The sequence below is a fragment of the Rhineura floridana genome, chromosome 9, assembly GCF_030035675.1.
Source record: "Rhineura floridana isolate rRhiFlo1 chromosome 9, rRhiFlo1.hap2, whole genome shotgun sequence".
NCBI lineage: Eukaryota > Metazoa > Chordata > Lepidosauria > Squamata > Rhineuridae > Rhineura > Rhineura floridana.
In genome coordinates this window covers 126,291,137-126,305,842 of record NC_084488.1, presented here as the reverse complement: position 1 = coordinate 126,305,842, position 14,706 = coordinate 126,291,137, and the positions used below count along the sequence as shown (strand labels likewise).

The window sequence follows — 14,706 nt, the reverse complement described above, 5'->3', positions numbered from 1 at the left end:
CACAAGAGGACCTCTCCTCTTATTCCATGACTGCTAAGCTTCCTCAGAAGTCTTTGGTGAGGTACCTTGTGAAACGCTTTTTGAAAGTCTAAGTACACTATGTCCACTGGATCACCTCTATCTATATGCTTGTTGACACTCTCAAAGAATTCTAATAGGTTGCTGAGACAGGACTTTCCCTTGCAGAAGCCGTGCTGGCTCTGCTTCAGCAAAGCTTGTTCTTCTATGTGCTTAGTTAATCTAGCTTTAATAATACTTTCTACCAGTTTTCCAGGGACAGAAGTTAAGCTAACTGGCCTGTAATTTCCGGGATCCCCTCTGGATCCCTTTTTGAATATTGGCGTTACATTTGCCACTTTCCAGTCCTCAGGCACGGAGGAGGACCCGAGGGACAAGTTACATATTTTAGTTAGCAGATCAGCAATTGCACATTTGAGTTCTTTGAGAACTCTCGGGTGGATGCCATCCGGGCCTGGTGATTTGTCAGTTTTTATATTGTCCATTAAGCCTAGAACTTCCTCTCTCGTTATCACTATTTGTCTCAGTTCCTCAGAATGCCTTCCTGCAAATGTTAGTTCAGGTTCAGGGATCTGCCCTATATCTTCCACTGTGAAGACAGATGTAAAGAATTCATTTAGCTTCTCTGCAATCTCCTTATCGTTCTTTAGTACACTTTTGACTACCTTATCATCCAAGGGTCCAATCGCCTCCCTAGATGGTCTCCTGCTTTGAATGTATGTATAGATTTTTTTGTTGTTGGTTTTTATGTTCTTAGCAATGTGCTCCTCAAATTCTTTTTTAGCATCCCTTATTGTCTTCTTGCATTTCTTTTGCCAGAGTTTGTGTTCCTTTTTATTTTCTTCATTTGGACAAGACTTCCATTTTCTGTTGGATTTTCTTGGCAATTGGCCATTTACAAGTATGTTTAATTTAATAGCACTGTGGTCACTGCTCCCAATCGGTTCGACAACACTTACATCTCGCACCAGGTCCTGGTCCCCACTGAGGATTAAGTCCAGGGTTGCCGTTCCTCTGGTCGGTTCCATGACCAACTGGTCTAGGGAATAGTCATTTAGAATATCTAGAAATATTGCTTCTTTGTCATGACTGGAACACATATGAGGCCAGGCCGATAGATCTTGGTTCCTTATTAGGCTTGTAGGGGAGTCTTCCCAGCCAGAGCTTGGGGTTCAGCACCTGTGTCTTTCTATTTCCCCAGCTTCTCCTCAACTCAAACCTAACACAGACAGAAATGTCTTCCTGTGGGGTGGAATCATTCCCCTGCCAGAGCGCCTATAGCATCTTTTGACATTCAGATCAGCCCATTAATGGGGCCGTTGACTCACAGACTGGCCTGGCCTGAATTATTTGCTTATGGAAGTAACTAGTCTGAGCAATTCAGCAGGTCTCTCCAACACAAAAGGTATCTTTTACAGGCACAGGATTACAGAATGGGAGGGGACTCAAAGACGCCATCCATCTCAACCCCCCAATCCTATAACACTATTTAGCTTTGGGATACTCACCTTGCTTTGCTTTAGAATAAGACCATAATAAGAGCTTTGCTGGATCAGACCAACTTCTTTCCACCAATGGTCAAACAGATGCCCAAGTCGAAGTCCTCAAGCAGGACTCTCCCCACTTATAATTTATTATTATTATTAACAACAACAACATTTGTATACCGCCCCATAGCCAAAGCTCTCTGGGCGGTTTACAACAATTAAAAACATTAAAAACAAATATAAAAATATACAAATTTAAAAACACATCTTTTAAAAACAATTTAAAACACATGCTAAAATGCCTGGGAGAAGAGGAAAGTCTTGACCTGGCACCGAAAAGATAACAGTGTTGGCGCCAGGAGCACCTCGTCAGGAAGATCATTCCATAATTTGGGGGCCACCACTGAGAAGGCCCTCTCCCTTGTTGCCAGCCTCCCTGCTTCCCTCAGAGTAGGCACCCGGAGGAGGGCCTTGGATGTTGAGCAGAGTGTACGGGTTGGTTCGTGGCAGGAGAGGCGTCCCATCAGGTATTGTGGTCTCAAGCCGTGTAATTCCCAGTAAGTGGCATTCAGAGGCATTTACTGCCTCTGACAATGGAGGCAGAACACAGCCATCATATTAGCCACTGATACATCTTCCTCCTCCTCCATGAATTTGTCTAATCCTGTTTTAAAGCCTTCCAAGTTGGTGGCGACCACTGCCTCTTGTGGGAGGGAATTCCACAGCTTAACTATGCACTGTGTGAATGAAAAAATGGGAAACGGAATCAATTTCCACCTGCTTTGACTAGAAACGAGACTGGCATACTGTCTCACAACTTGCATAGAGCTAAAAACATATTTAAACATTGTTTTGGTTTGGTTTATGGCAGTGCGGCTAACCTGTGGCCCTCCTGGTGTTGGACTCCATCTCCCGTCATCCCTGACTATGGCCATGTTGGCTATAAGGACCAATGGGAATTGGAGTCCAACAACGTCTGGAGGGCCGTGGGTTAGCTGCCCTTGGCTTGGTATGTCACAGGGTGTCTCCAGACTGTCATTATTTTGCGGGAGGGATTCAAAAGCATACTAGAAATTTAGCTGTGTGCAATCAAAGTGGATCAAAGCACTCTGTCACCTTAGAACAAGAAATTCACTTTGAAAAAAGAAATGGTCTTTTTGCTGTTAGGGAAGTGACGGGACGAAGTGAAAAGTGTGGGATGAACAAATGGTTAATACGGAAATTTATAAGCACCCCACAAGCAAATCAGGAGGAATGTGGCAGAAATGTTATTTGTCATATAACCTCCCCACAAACAAATCAGAACAAAATAAAGGCCGGAAGCAATTTAGCCTCTGAGTTGGCTTTGTGCAAGCAAATGTGCAATGTGCAATGAATATTCAATGAACAGGCCATCTGGAGGAGCCCAGGGGTCACCAACCTTTTTGGGCCAGAGAGCACATTTCAAATTTTGAGTGTGTGCTGTGGGTACCAGTCACAAAATGGCTTCCATGGGGGCATAACAGAAAATGAGAGTGTAGAGAAGCTTTCCCTATAATTGTATTTCCATGCTAGAAAAGGCTTGAACACTAAAGTCAGGATCACTCAGACCGTGGTGTTCCCGATCTCTATGTAAGGATGTGAAAGTTGGACAGTGAAAAAGGCGGATAAGAGAAAAATGATTTGAAATGTGGTGCTGGAGGAGAGCTTTGCGCATACCATGGACCGTGAAAAAGACAAATAATTGGGTGTTAGAACAAATTAAAACAGAACTGTCACTAGAAGCTAAAATGATGAAACTGAGGTTATCATACTTTGGACACATCATGAGAAGTCATCATTCACTAGAAAAGACAATAATGCTGGGAAAAAGAGAAGGGAGTAGAAAAAGAGGAAGGCCAAACAAGAGATGGACTGATTCCATAAAGGAAGCCACAGACCTGAACTTACAAGATCTGAACAGGGTGGCTCATGACAGATGCTATTGGAGGTCGCTGATTCATAGGGTCACCATAAGTCGTGATCGACCTGAAGGCACATAACAACAACAAATTGAATTTCTGCCTGTCACACTGCAGTTAGAGACATAAGTACCCTCTTTCCCCCCAATGCCAACCCCAAACCAAAGCCTAGGGTGTCATCCTGCACCTGCTTACCTGAAAGCAGTGGCAGTTGGTAACATTTTGACTTGGTAACCTCATTTTGGATACTCTGTTCATAGGGTTTTCGTGGTAAGAGATATTCAGAGATGGTTTACCATTGCCTTCCTCTGAGTTTGGATGCATCTTAGTCTGGTGTGTCAGCTTTGACCATTCCGCCTTGGGTGCCCCTGCTAGGAGTTTAGGCTCTTGGTCTAGACTCCTGACAGGATTGCTCTCAGCTTCTTCAACACACTCAAACCCCCTCATCACGTTAAGGTGTCCCTCCTCTTCGTAGTCAACTTGGAGGCACATAACAACAACCACCACCTCATTTTTCCCCTCATGATAGGACTTGTACATAGGGCTGCACACAGTTTCCCCATCCCTCCCAGTGGCTCCAATCTGGGTGCGGGGCAACCACCCGCCCTGGCTCGGAGCCGTTCCCGAATAGGTTCGGTGGCGGGGCTCACATTTATTTACCACCCCTCAGGATTGCTCCCACGGCTCTTGAGCAGAGGGAGGGACCAATCCTGCATGATGCTGCTTAACAAAATGGCACCTGCCTCCTTGGAGGAAGATCATTTCCTGTGGTCCCTGGGCAGGAGGGAGAGCCAAGGCTGCCTCTTCTTGCTGACTGATGCCCCACCCCCTGACAGCCCAGGTTGCTCTGGGTCACTGAATCTGACCCATAGCAATTGGTGGCTGCCAGAACTTGACTTGGCCAAGGGCCAGAAATGTCTGAGCAGGCCTGGTTTGGCTCAGGACTTGGCTGAATCCTGTGTACAACCCTACTTGCACAGCACTTATTTAGGAAAGTGTGCCATTACACACGTGCAGAGTGCCACTCTCTCTTCATTAAGAAACAGTCAAACAAACCATGCTCTACAGATCTATGGACAGGGGAAGAGCTTCCGTGTAAGAGGGTCAAGTATGATTTTAAGACAAGATTGACTCCATATCTCTTATTTAGAAAGTAAGCCCTGCCACATGTCATACGTTTGGAATTCCTGTATTTATTACATCTACACATCCATTGCCAAAAAACTAAACACACACACACACACTTTTGAAATGTGAGGAACAATTGCTCCCAGTTGCATGCAGTTTTCCTCCCCCGCCCCCAAATCAATGTAGCTTTTCCTTATCCAAAACACTTTTTTTCTCTAAATTAAAAGAACAGCTGAACAGGTGGTGGCTTGGGAGAGGGCATTCTCTGTGGTAATCTCTAAACTGTGGAATTCCCTGCCCACAGATGTGCACAGATCTGGCAACTTCCTTATATATTTTCTGCTGCATGCTGAAGATATCTCTTTACCTTGGCCTTTGACACTTAAGATACGTGTTTTCAGTACCCTCCCTTGCAGTGACTGTAATTTGTTTTAACTGTTTTAATATTGAATTTTAATACTGAATTTATTAAAATTTAAATAATCATAATCATAATCATAATACATGCACCAGCAACTTATGCTGGTGTCTGCTGCAGCCAATAATGAGGAAAAGGTCAGGGTAGGCCATGTGCTCCAGACCCTGGCAATATACACACAGGCATGTGTCTGCACATGTGCACATGCACGCATACATGTGGAGAGCAACACATTATCTTCCTGTTCTTCTGTTTCACATCTAAGTTCAGGATTTCTATCTTCCCTGATTTTGGGGGGTTTCAATAAACATGATTATTTAAAGCAAATAAATGGTCCCACTATGGTGGGCAGGTGCACAAGAGAGCAGGGGGTGCTCCTGCACCTTTAAAAGTTGTGTAGAGGGGAGAACTGCAGCAGGAAAGGCTGTTGCCATTCAAGCCCTCTTTCCTGCAGGTACAGGAGCCTCCAGTCCCCTTTTGCATCTGGCCTCCCTCAGTTCAGTGAATACAGCCCCATATGAAACACCTGGCTCCTAAATGAACCTTGGTAAATGTTGACTTCAACTCACTGATAAATTAATCTTTAAATTACTGATGAGTGACGTTGCCCGATTGCTATCCTGGTTCAGCAATATGACATGTGAGAAGGATCTTGGAATTGTCGTTGCTCACAAGCTGAGTATGAGCCAACAGTGTGATGTGCCTGCAAAAAAGGCAAATGCTATTTTAGGCTGCATTAACAGAAGTATAGTTTCCAAATTGTATGAAGTACTAGTTCTCTATTCAGCACTGGTTAGGCCTCATCTTGAGTACTGCATCCATTTCTGGACACCGCACTTAAGAAGAATGCAGACAAACTGGAAGGAGGAGGGCAACAAGGATGAACAGGGGACTGGAAACAAAGCCCTATGAGGAGAGACTGAAAGAACTGGGCATGTTTAGCCTGCAGAAGAGAAGACTGAGGGGAGATATGATAGCAGTCTTCAAGTACAGGAAAGGTTGTCACACAGAGAACGGCCGGGATTTCTTCTTGATCGTCCCAGAGTGCAGGACACGGAATAATGTACTCAAGTTGCAGGAAGCCAGATTTCGACTGGACATCAGGAGAAACTTCCTCACTGTTGGAGCCATACGACAATGGAACCAATGACCTAGAGAGGTAGTGAACTCTCTGACACTGGAGGCATTCATAAGAACTTAAGAACAGCCTGCTGGATCAGGCCAGTGGCCCATTTAGTCCAGCATCCTGTTCTCACAGTGGCCAACCAGGTGCCTGGGGGAAGCCCGCAAGCAGGACCCGAGTGCAAGAACACTCTCCCCTCCTGAGGCTTCCAGCAACTGGTTTTCAGAAGCATGCTGCCTCTGACTAGGGTGGCAGAGCACAGCCATCATGGCTAGTAGCCATTGATAGCCCTGTCCTCCATGAATTTGTCTAATCTTCTTTTAAAGCCATCCAAGCTGGTGGCCATTACTACGTCTTGTGGGAGCAAATTCAAGAGGCAGCTGGACAGCCATCTGTTGGAAATGCTTTGATCTGGATTCCTGCATTGAGCAGGGGGTTGGACTTGATGGCCTTATAGGCCCCTTCCAACTCTACTATTCTATGATTCTATGATTCCTTGCCACTGGTTCTGCCTTCTGTCACAAGGGAGCTCCTATTCTGAAAGTACTTCTTTTCATCTCGGCTTTAGTCTGTCTATGGTTGTTATCTTTGTTGTGTCCTCGGACTCGGACCCTGCAGATGCAACTGCTTGGCGTGATTCCTACCCATCTCCCGGGCGGATACAGGATGTCTCCTTGTATTCCAGCAAGTTCAGTCCAAATTGGTTTTGCTGCTTTGTAAATCATTTGGTCTGTTTTGCCAAATTCTTCAGGGGTGTTTAGTTCCCCTCAGAGTGGTTGATCTACCAAAAAAAGCTGAAGACAGGAATTCCACTGCTCAGAGTTCCTTATTATGAGCTGTTTCACATCAATGTACTTGGTGTGTGCATTGATTTCCTCAGTTTGAGAAATCTTTGTGCAGCCTTGGCTGTCTTCCAGGAGCTGCATTGGCCTAGGTTCATCTATTTCAAAGTCCTTTAGTGACTCAGATAGCCATTTCAGTTCTTCACATATTAGGGTGGCTGAAATGTACTCTGCTTTCCTCGACAAGGCCGTCATGGCTGGTTGCTTCTTGCTAATCCAGCCAATTGCTGTGTCATCATAGACTAACAGGTTGCCACTAACAGATTTGTGGGATTTTACTACCTGCCAGGGGAAAGAATTAACTGGCATAGGCATTGTGGCCCTGATGGGTTTTTTTTGTCTGTTGCTCCGCTGTCCTCCAATTTAACGGGTGTGAAACTACTCTTCAGTTGGGGGCTGGGCAAAATTGAAGCAATTGAAATCACCTATTTGTCATTGCAGATGAAGGATGAAGCCAAGACTGCGTCCTTCATTTGTGAGGAAAAGGGAAGAGGTTGAGGAGGGAAATAATTTTATTTGGATAAACCAGGATGCAATTTCGGCACTGTTGTATCTCCGCGCTCCTCCTCTCTGACCCTGATCAGGCCAAAACTGGTGCTCCCACTTTGGAATTTATGCTACTACTTTATTTTTAATAGATGATCACTTTTTGATCTATTCTGCTTTATAAGCTACTTGTCTGTGCAAAAAGACTGCTCTGCAGGGCCAATCATTGAATAGATACCAACTTCTAACAGAGCTAGGAAACAAATTTTAACATAGTTACAACCTATGCTCAGCATCAACCAGCTCCAACAACAAAAAAAACATTACCTAATTTAGTCCAGAAATCAATATTGTTATGACTCAATAATCAGAGAAAGAAAGGCTGAAGCAGGGTTAGCAGTGGATGGATCAAAAATTATTGATTTGTCTTCAACAGATAGTCTTGGTTTATTAAATAGCAAATGTGCAAATGCCTGAGGTAAGAGATGATGTATTTCAGGAAGGAGACCCAATTACTATATATGCTCTTTTAATGAATGCTTAGCCAGTTGATCAATTGATCCAGCTTTGGCAGAGGAGTAGATCTGCTATCACCTATGCAAATTCAGTTTTCTTCCTATAAAGAAACAATAAACAGACCCAGAAAGAACTCAGGTAAATTTGATCCACCAGAAACTGCAGAGACGGTGTGTGTTTATTTTTTAAATCCGCTTAAGAAAATGAAAGGGAATATCGGGGCAAAATGTTTCCCAGTTTACCAAAAATCTCAGCCTAGATCTGCCCTTGGGATTTGGGGGTGCTGATTGCATGGCTCGCTGAGGGCGCTGATCTACGGCGGCCCCTGATCAGCATTATCTGGCTGAAGACGCTGACATCCTCACCACCGACCTCCTGGGCGCTGCCCTCATCTGGGGGCCGGTCTTGGCAGCGGGCGCACCGCGCTCTCCCCGCCTTCCCTAGCAGTGAGACGGAAGCGGCGCTTGCCGCCGGTGGCTCGTGGACGCGCCCTGGGCTGGAGGTGGAGCTGCGTAAAAGCGCACGGGCGGGAGTGGCCGCCTGCCGTCCTGAACGTGCGGATATGGAGGCCGAGCCGGGCGGCGGCGGCCTGGGCCGAGCCGTGTGCATTGTGACCGGCGCCTCGCGGGGCTTGGGCCGGAGCCTGGCGCGCCTGCTGGCCCCGCGGCTGGCGCCCGGCTCGGCCCTGCTGCTGGTGGCGCGCTCGGCCGGCGCCCTGGGCGAGCTGGAGGGCAAGCTGCGCGCCGCCTGCCCGGCGCTGCGCGTGCAGGGCCTGCCCGCCGACCTGGCCTCGGACGAGGGGCTGCAGCGCGTGCTCCAGGCCGGGCGGGCGCTCCGCGGCGGGGCTGGCCGGCTCCAGCGGCTCCTGCTCATCAACAACGCCGGTGAGCGCCCTTCCGTTTGAAAGAGGCGCCTCTGAGCGCCTGCAGAGTGCTTTCTCTCTTTAGGTTTCAGCCCTACTGTCCTGGGGCAGCGGCTTCTTGCGGAGAAAGAAAACGGGACGACTCGAGGCGCGGCTGTGCAGCCGTTTTACAAACGACAGATCTGTGGGTGAAGGGCAGAGTAGGAAGGGGATGGCGCGGTGGGAAGAATCGCACACCCACCCACTCATTTTGGGGCAAAGGCTCGGGGGTGGTAATATTTGCCAATCTCTTCCCCCGCGTGCATGTCCTGCTGTAAATAACCCTCCACTGGCCACTTTCTGCTTCCTTCTGCCAGGCCCTCTTCCTCCGCCCCATGGCAGTTTTAGATTGGAAGCTCCCGAGGGCAGGGACCTCTCTTCTTGTACCCTATCAAGCACTAGGCACAGTGATGCCATCATATAAGCAAATCAAATAAATACCCCCCTCACGCATGGTTTAACCAGGATGGGAGCTTGTTAAATAAATTCCAAGATAGTTTTGAGGTGGGCAGCAGGAATCACATTGAGGTTGTTACAGTGGGAATGCCAGTGGAGAGGAGAAAGGCATGGCGTCACATGTTTCCATTTTTAAACATGTCCGTTTATACAGTAGTTCATGGGAAGAAGAACGTCTAGTGGAGGGGTTCCCAAACCTTTCCCTCCATTCAAAATTGCAGACGGTCTTGGTGGGCCATATTAATGATTTTTCTGCCTGTTGTGGCAATAGTAATGCGCTGTGCCAGACGCTGTGCGATTTTTACTTGCATTCTTACGGACTTGGTGTGAACCACCCAAATGAAGCCACGGTTTGGGAGCCCCCATTTAGAGGGCGGTGTGGCTTGCTTGCCATCTGACATCTTGCCTTGGTCCTGTAGCATGAGGGCACCTTATTCCGTGGGGCACCTTGGCCCTTTTCATGGCAAGAGGTTTTCTGCATGCAAGGAAAGCCCCCTTGTAGACTAAGGCATCCACCCTCTTCACCCCTTCATAGAGTCATAGAATAGTAGAGTTGGAAGGGGCCTATAAGGCCATCTAGTCCAACCCCCTGCTCAATGCAGGAATCCAAATCAAAGCATTCCCGACAGATGGCTGTCCTGCCGCCTCTTGAATGCCTCCAGTGTTGGAGATCCCACTACTTCTCTAGGTAATTGGTTCCATTGCCGTATGACTCTAACAGGTAGGTTTTTCCTGATATCCAGTCGAAATCTGTCTTGCTGCAACTTGAGCCCATTATTCTGTGTCCTGTACTCTGGGCCTTCACCCATAGACCTTTGCCGCAGTGGGTGGAGGAAGAGCAATCCATTCTTTTGCCCCTGCTTCAACCCGTCCCTTAACAGTTCCAAAGTGGGAGTGCAACCCAGAGATTGGTTCTGCTCCGGCAACTCTTCTTCCATGTTCAACAACAAACCTGGTGCAACAGCTCCATATTTGGCATCCACAACTCTGTCGGGATCTTCTTTGTCTTGCTGCAGGAGGACGTGCGGGGGGGGGGGGAGACCCTGCACTCCAGTTCAAGACAGCTATTCCGGTGCTTGTCTCCTCTCGGGGGCTGCTTGCTTCTCGTCCACGGATGCTGCTGTGGCCCAAGACGCAGGAAGGCCACGGCGAGGAAAGGCCTCCAGCGGCTTCTTGCTCTCCCTCCCCCCCCATCGGGCTCCACCTTTGGGACCCTCGCAAGGTGAACTGGCGGCTCCAGGGCCAGAACTTCCACCGGCTGAGAGGGCCGCGCCACTCCCAGAACTATGGGGATAGGACTATGACTGAGAGAGTGTGGCTAGCCTTGCAAAGTAGCCCAATGTCTATAACACCTATTTTGCCAAAGTGAGGGGAGAGGTAGTTTGTGTTAACTTTGAATTGTATTACAAATTGTATTGTTTTTATTGTTTATTGATGTATTATTGATGTTTTATTGATATATTATTGATGTTTTATTGGTGTATTTTTATATTTTTTGTAAGCCGCCTTGAGGGCCTTTTGGCCGGAAGGCGGGGTAGAAATATTAAAATCAATCAAAATCAATCGATCAACATGCCCTGCTAATACCAGCCCTACTTTCTTCAAGAACCCTCTTCTCTGGGGCATCAAGCCAGGGGTCTTCCAGCTCCCTAACCTGTCAAGTAAAAGAGGGGGATCAAGACCTCCCCGTTTGTCAGGGTGCCTCTAGCATGTGCATGCTCTCACTCTCTCTCCCCCTCCCCCTCCCTCCCTCCTTGATAACTTATCAAGTTATCCTCATTGAGAACCTGGATCTGAAAACCTTGCCTTTGAGTAACTTAGCTCATCAAAGTTGCGGGAAACTTTGAATAAGCAGCAGTCTTCTTTTTCCTTCCAGCATCTCTTGGCGATGTTTCCAAATCCTTCTTGGACTTCACAAGCCCAGCTGAAGTCAATGCCTACCTGGCCTTCAACGTCACCTCTGCGTTGTGCCTCACTTCCTCCATTCTGAGGACCTTTCCTGCAGAGCCTGGCTTGTGCCGGATGGTCGTTAACATCTCCTCACTCTGTGCCCTGAAACCCTTCAAGACCTGGATGCTCTACTGCACTGGGAAGGCTGCCCGAGACATGATGTTTCAGGTTCTAGCAGCGGAAGAGCCAGATGTCAGGGTGCTCAGCTATGCGCCAGGTGAGAGTGGGAATGCCAGCTGCCCTTCCTTCCTTCCTTCCTTCCTTCCCTCCCTCCCTCCCTCCCTCCCCCCTCCCTCCCCCCTCCCTCCTTCCTTCCTTCCTTCCTTCCTTCCTTCCTTCCTTCCTTCCTTCCTTCCTTCCTTCCTTCCTTCCTTCCTTCCTTCCTTCCTTCCATCCTTCCCTCCCTCCCTCCCTCCCTCCTTCCTTCCTTCCTTCCTTCCTTCCTTCCCTCCCTCCCTCCCTCCCTCCCCCCTCCCTCCTTCCTTCCTTCCTTCCTTCCTTCCTTCCCTCCCTCCCTCCCTCCCTCCCTCCCTCCCTCCCTCCCTCCTTCCTTCCTTCCTTCCTTCCTTCCTCACCCTCTTCTCTCACTGCCAGTCCTGTCATCGGCCTTTCTTTCTCCCCCAGGTCCCCTGGACACTGATATGCAGGAAGTGGCTCGCACCAAATCGGGAGATCAGGAGCTGCGGGAGAATTATCTCCGCATGAAGCAGTGTGGGCAACTGCTAGACTGTGATGTGTCCTCCCAAAAGCTGTTGAATCTTCTTCTCGCGAACAAATTTGAGTCAGGGGCTCACATTGATTTTTATGATATCTAAAAAAAAAGAAATCTGTACTGGCTAGAAGTGCAGGAGTTGTGTTAGGATTTCTCTTTCAATGCAAAGGTAACAGCCTGCAATTCAGGGTCTGGCATATCATGGAAACACCTGCAAAGTTCTGAAGCCTAATTGTTTGGAAGGAGGGAGTGATTCAAGTGCAGGAGGAGAAAAGTGCAGTATAAATGTGTCCCAGTTGTGCGTCATTGCCCATAGTCTTGCTTCACAAGTGTGTGTGTGTAGGGGGTGGCATTCCTTGTAATCATTGTGTAGCTGGCTTAAAGGAATCGAAAAGTGATCTTCCACAAGGTAACTGGCTGGGCTATTTTTTTAAAAAAATCCTGTGCAGCTGGAGAAACGGTTCAGTAAGCTAGAGAGGGAGAGTGGATAACCTTAAAGGCCCTTATCTGTGGGGCTGCTAACCCTGAGTGACTGTGCCCCTGTGCCTATTGAGCTCCCCCTGCTTTCTCTCTGCTGCTATTTAGGGGTGTTGCTGGCTTGAGCCATTTCTGTATTCGATAAAATTCCAACTCTTCTTTGTGTCGGCTGAGATTCTGCCGCTGCTGCAGAGAAGTCAGAATCTGTGAGGGATTCCTTAGTATTCCAGTGCAGAAATAGAAACCCAGACTTGGGCCTGAGGAATTTCTGAGGAAAAGCAGCAACCCTTCTGAGGTGAACTTACGAAGAGCCCAGTAGCTGGGTCAGGCCAAAGGGGGCCCTTCTAATCTACTGCCCAGCCGGATGCCCCAACAGGAAACCCACAAACAGAGGCTGAGCGCAACATCAACTCTCTCCTCTTGTGCATCCCAGCAGCTGGCATCCAGAGCATCCTGCCTCTGAGAGTGGAGGTAGTGCACAGCTGCCGTGACTAGTGATCCTTGATAGCCTTCTCCTTGTCCTCCATGAATTTGCTTAATCCTCTTTGAAAGCCAAGAGCTGTGTTTCCTCTTGGCCACTGCAGCCTCCCAGTGGAAAGAGGCATGATGTGCTCAGTGGGATGTCACGAGTAGGGATGATGGGGGAGCGCTGTGTGTGGGCCCTTGGGGGGGAGGGTGCAGTTGTTCCAAGGACAAAGGCAAGGCCAGCTCAGCAAGGACGCTGGTGAGGAGATATTGGCATAATACAAGCATTGCGCTTCCTGACATGCTAGTTTTCTACATGAGTTGTATGGAGGCACATTTCAACATGTGAACGCCTGAATGACCCTTGCAAACAGCCCAACCCCAGGTTGTCTGCCTTACTGAGGACAAGGCCTCTGCAGCATAGCTAATGACGGGCTTTTGCCCAACAGGGCTCTCGCCACCAAAAATTGGCATGTGGCCATGTGTGTGTGTCTCATGTGATGGTTTTATTGGTTCAGAAGTGCTACAAATTTCATGCGTGCTTCAACCAGCTATGATGCTTTGGGGACTTTTTCTGAGGAAGCTGGTGCCCTCTGGCCTGGCTGCTTCAGTGGCATGAATTGGCTGCTATCAAGGCTGTTAAATGCTTTTATACGGTTGGCCCATCAGTCCCAACCAGCGTGGCCAGTGGTCAGGGATAATGGGAGTTGTGGTCTAATAACACCCAGCGGGTCACAGGTTCCCTATCCTTACTCTAGAGTCGGAGCTAGAGTCTCAGGTGCAGCAAGCAGAAGGCACTGCTCTGTTACCCAATGACTGATAGCATCTGCTGGTCAAATCGCTCTTCCATACTTGAGTGACAACCCACTTCCAATCCTCACTGCATTTCCTGCTCTGTCTTGTGGTCGCAAGTAACCGAAAAGAGTATGTTGCCTCGGGGACAGCAGGGGGCTCAGAGTGGGACCTTCCCTGGTATCTAGCAGGAGGCAAGAAAGAAGCTGTAGGCACACTTGAAACGGGGGGGGGGGAGGGAAATCACGTGGTGTGGTGCCGATAGCAGAGCCTTATATTAAGGTTCTTCATTGCAGGTAAGGCGATTCTGAACTTAGCTCAGTAGACTGATAAGGTGACAGTCTTCAAGACAGAATATGAAGCACAGGCTCTACATTAAAAAAAATGTTTTTCTGTTTTCTTGGTTATGAAACTGTTCTCATCCCAGCTTGCATCTTCCTTAATAAAATCATTACTTGCCTTACTATAAATTTTTGTGTGTGAAACTGAGACAGGTTGTCTACCTGTCAATTTTTGCTGTGTTTAAGTCGAAAACATCAGAAGAGCGATTCAGCTGGATCCATCTCAGTGTGGTGTCACTAGCAGAGATGACGAGGGAGTGCTAGGCCAGCTCAACAGGGAGGCTGGTGAAGTGAGGCTGGCCTTTCCCTTGTTATGCTAATTTTTACTTAATTTGTATGGAGGAACCATTCATCATGTGAACTCCTGACTGATAATGAAGGGCTTTTACCAAGGAACTCTCTTGCCACCAAAAATTGGCACATCCAACTTCTGTGTGTCATGTGATTTTATTGTTTCAGTATTGCCACTAATTTTGTGCATGCCTCAATCAGCTTTGAAGTTTATTGGACTTTTCTTGAGGAAGCTGGTGCCTCTTGGGCTGGCAGCCTGAGTTGTCTGTCACCCAGGCTGTCAAATGCTTTCCAACGGATGACTGATAGTAATTTGCTAGTCAAATAGCTCTTCCATACTTGAGTTGAGTGACAGCCCAGTTC

The 14,706-nt window shown here is 47.9% G+C and overlaps 1 protein-coding gene across 1 annotated transcript; it reads left to right on the top strand.

The window, feature by feature from the left end:
- Nucleotides 1-8,410: 8,410 nt before the first annotated feature.
- On the top strand, nt 8,411-14,181 carry SPR (sepiapterin reductase). Its single transcript, XM_061583695.1, has 3 exons — nt 8,411-8,842; nt 11,192-11,482; nt 11,890-14,181. Exons 1-3 carry the CDS (start codon nt 8,521-8,523, stop codon nt 12,078-12,080), a joined length of 804 nt encoding a protein of 267 aa, XP_061439679.1. The 5' UTR covers nt 8,411-8,520; the 3' UTR covers nt 12,081-14,181.
- Nucleotides 14,182-14,706: the final 525 nt, after the last annotated feature.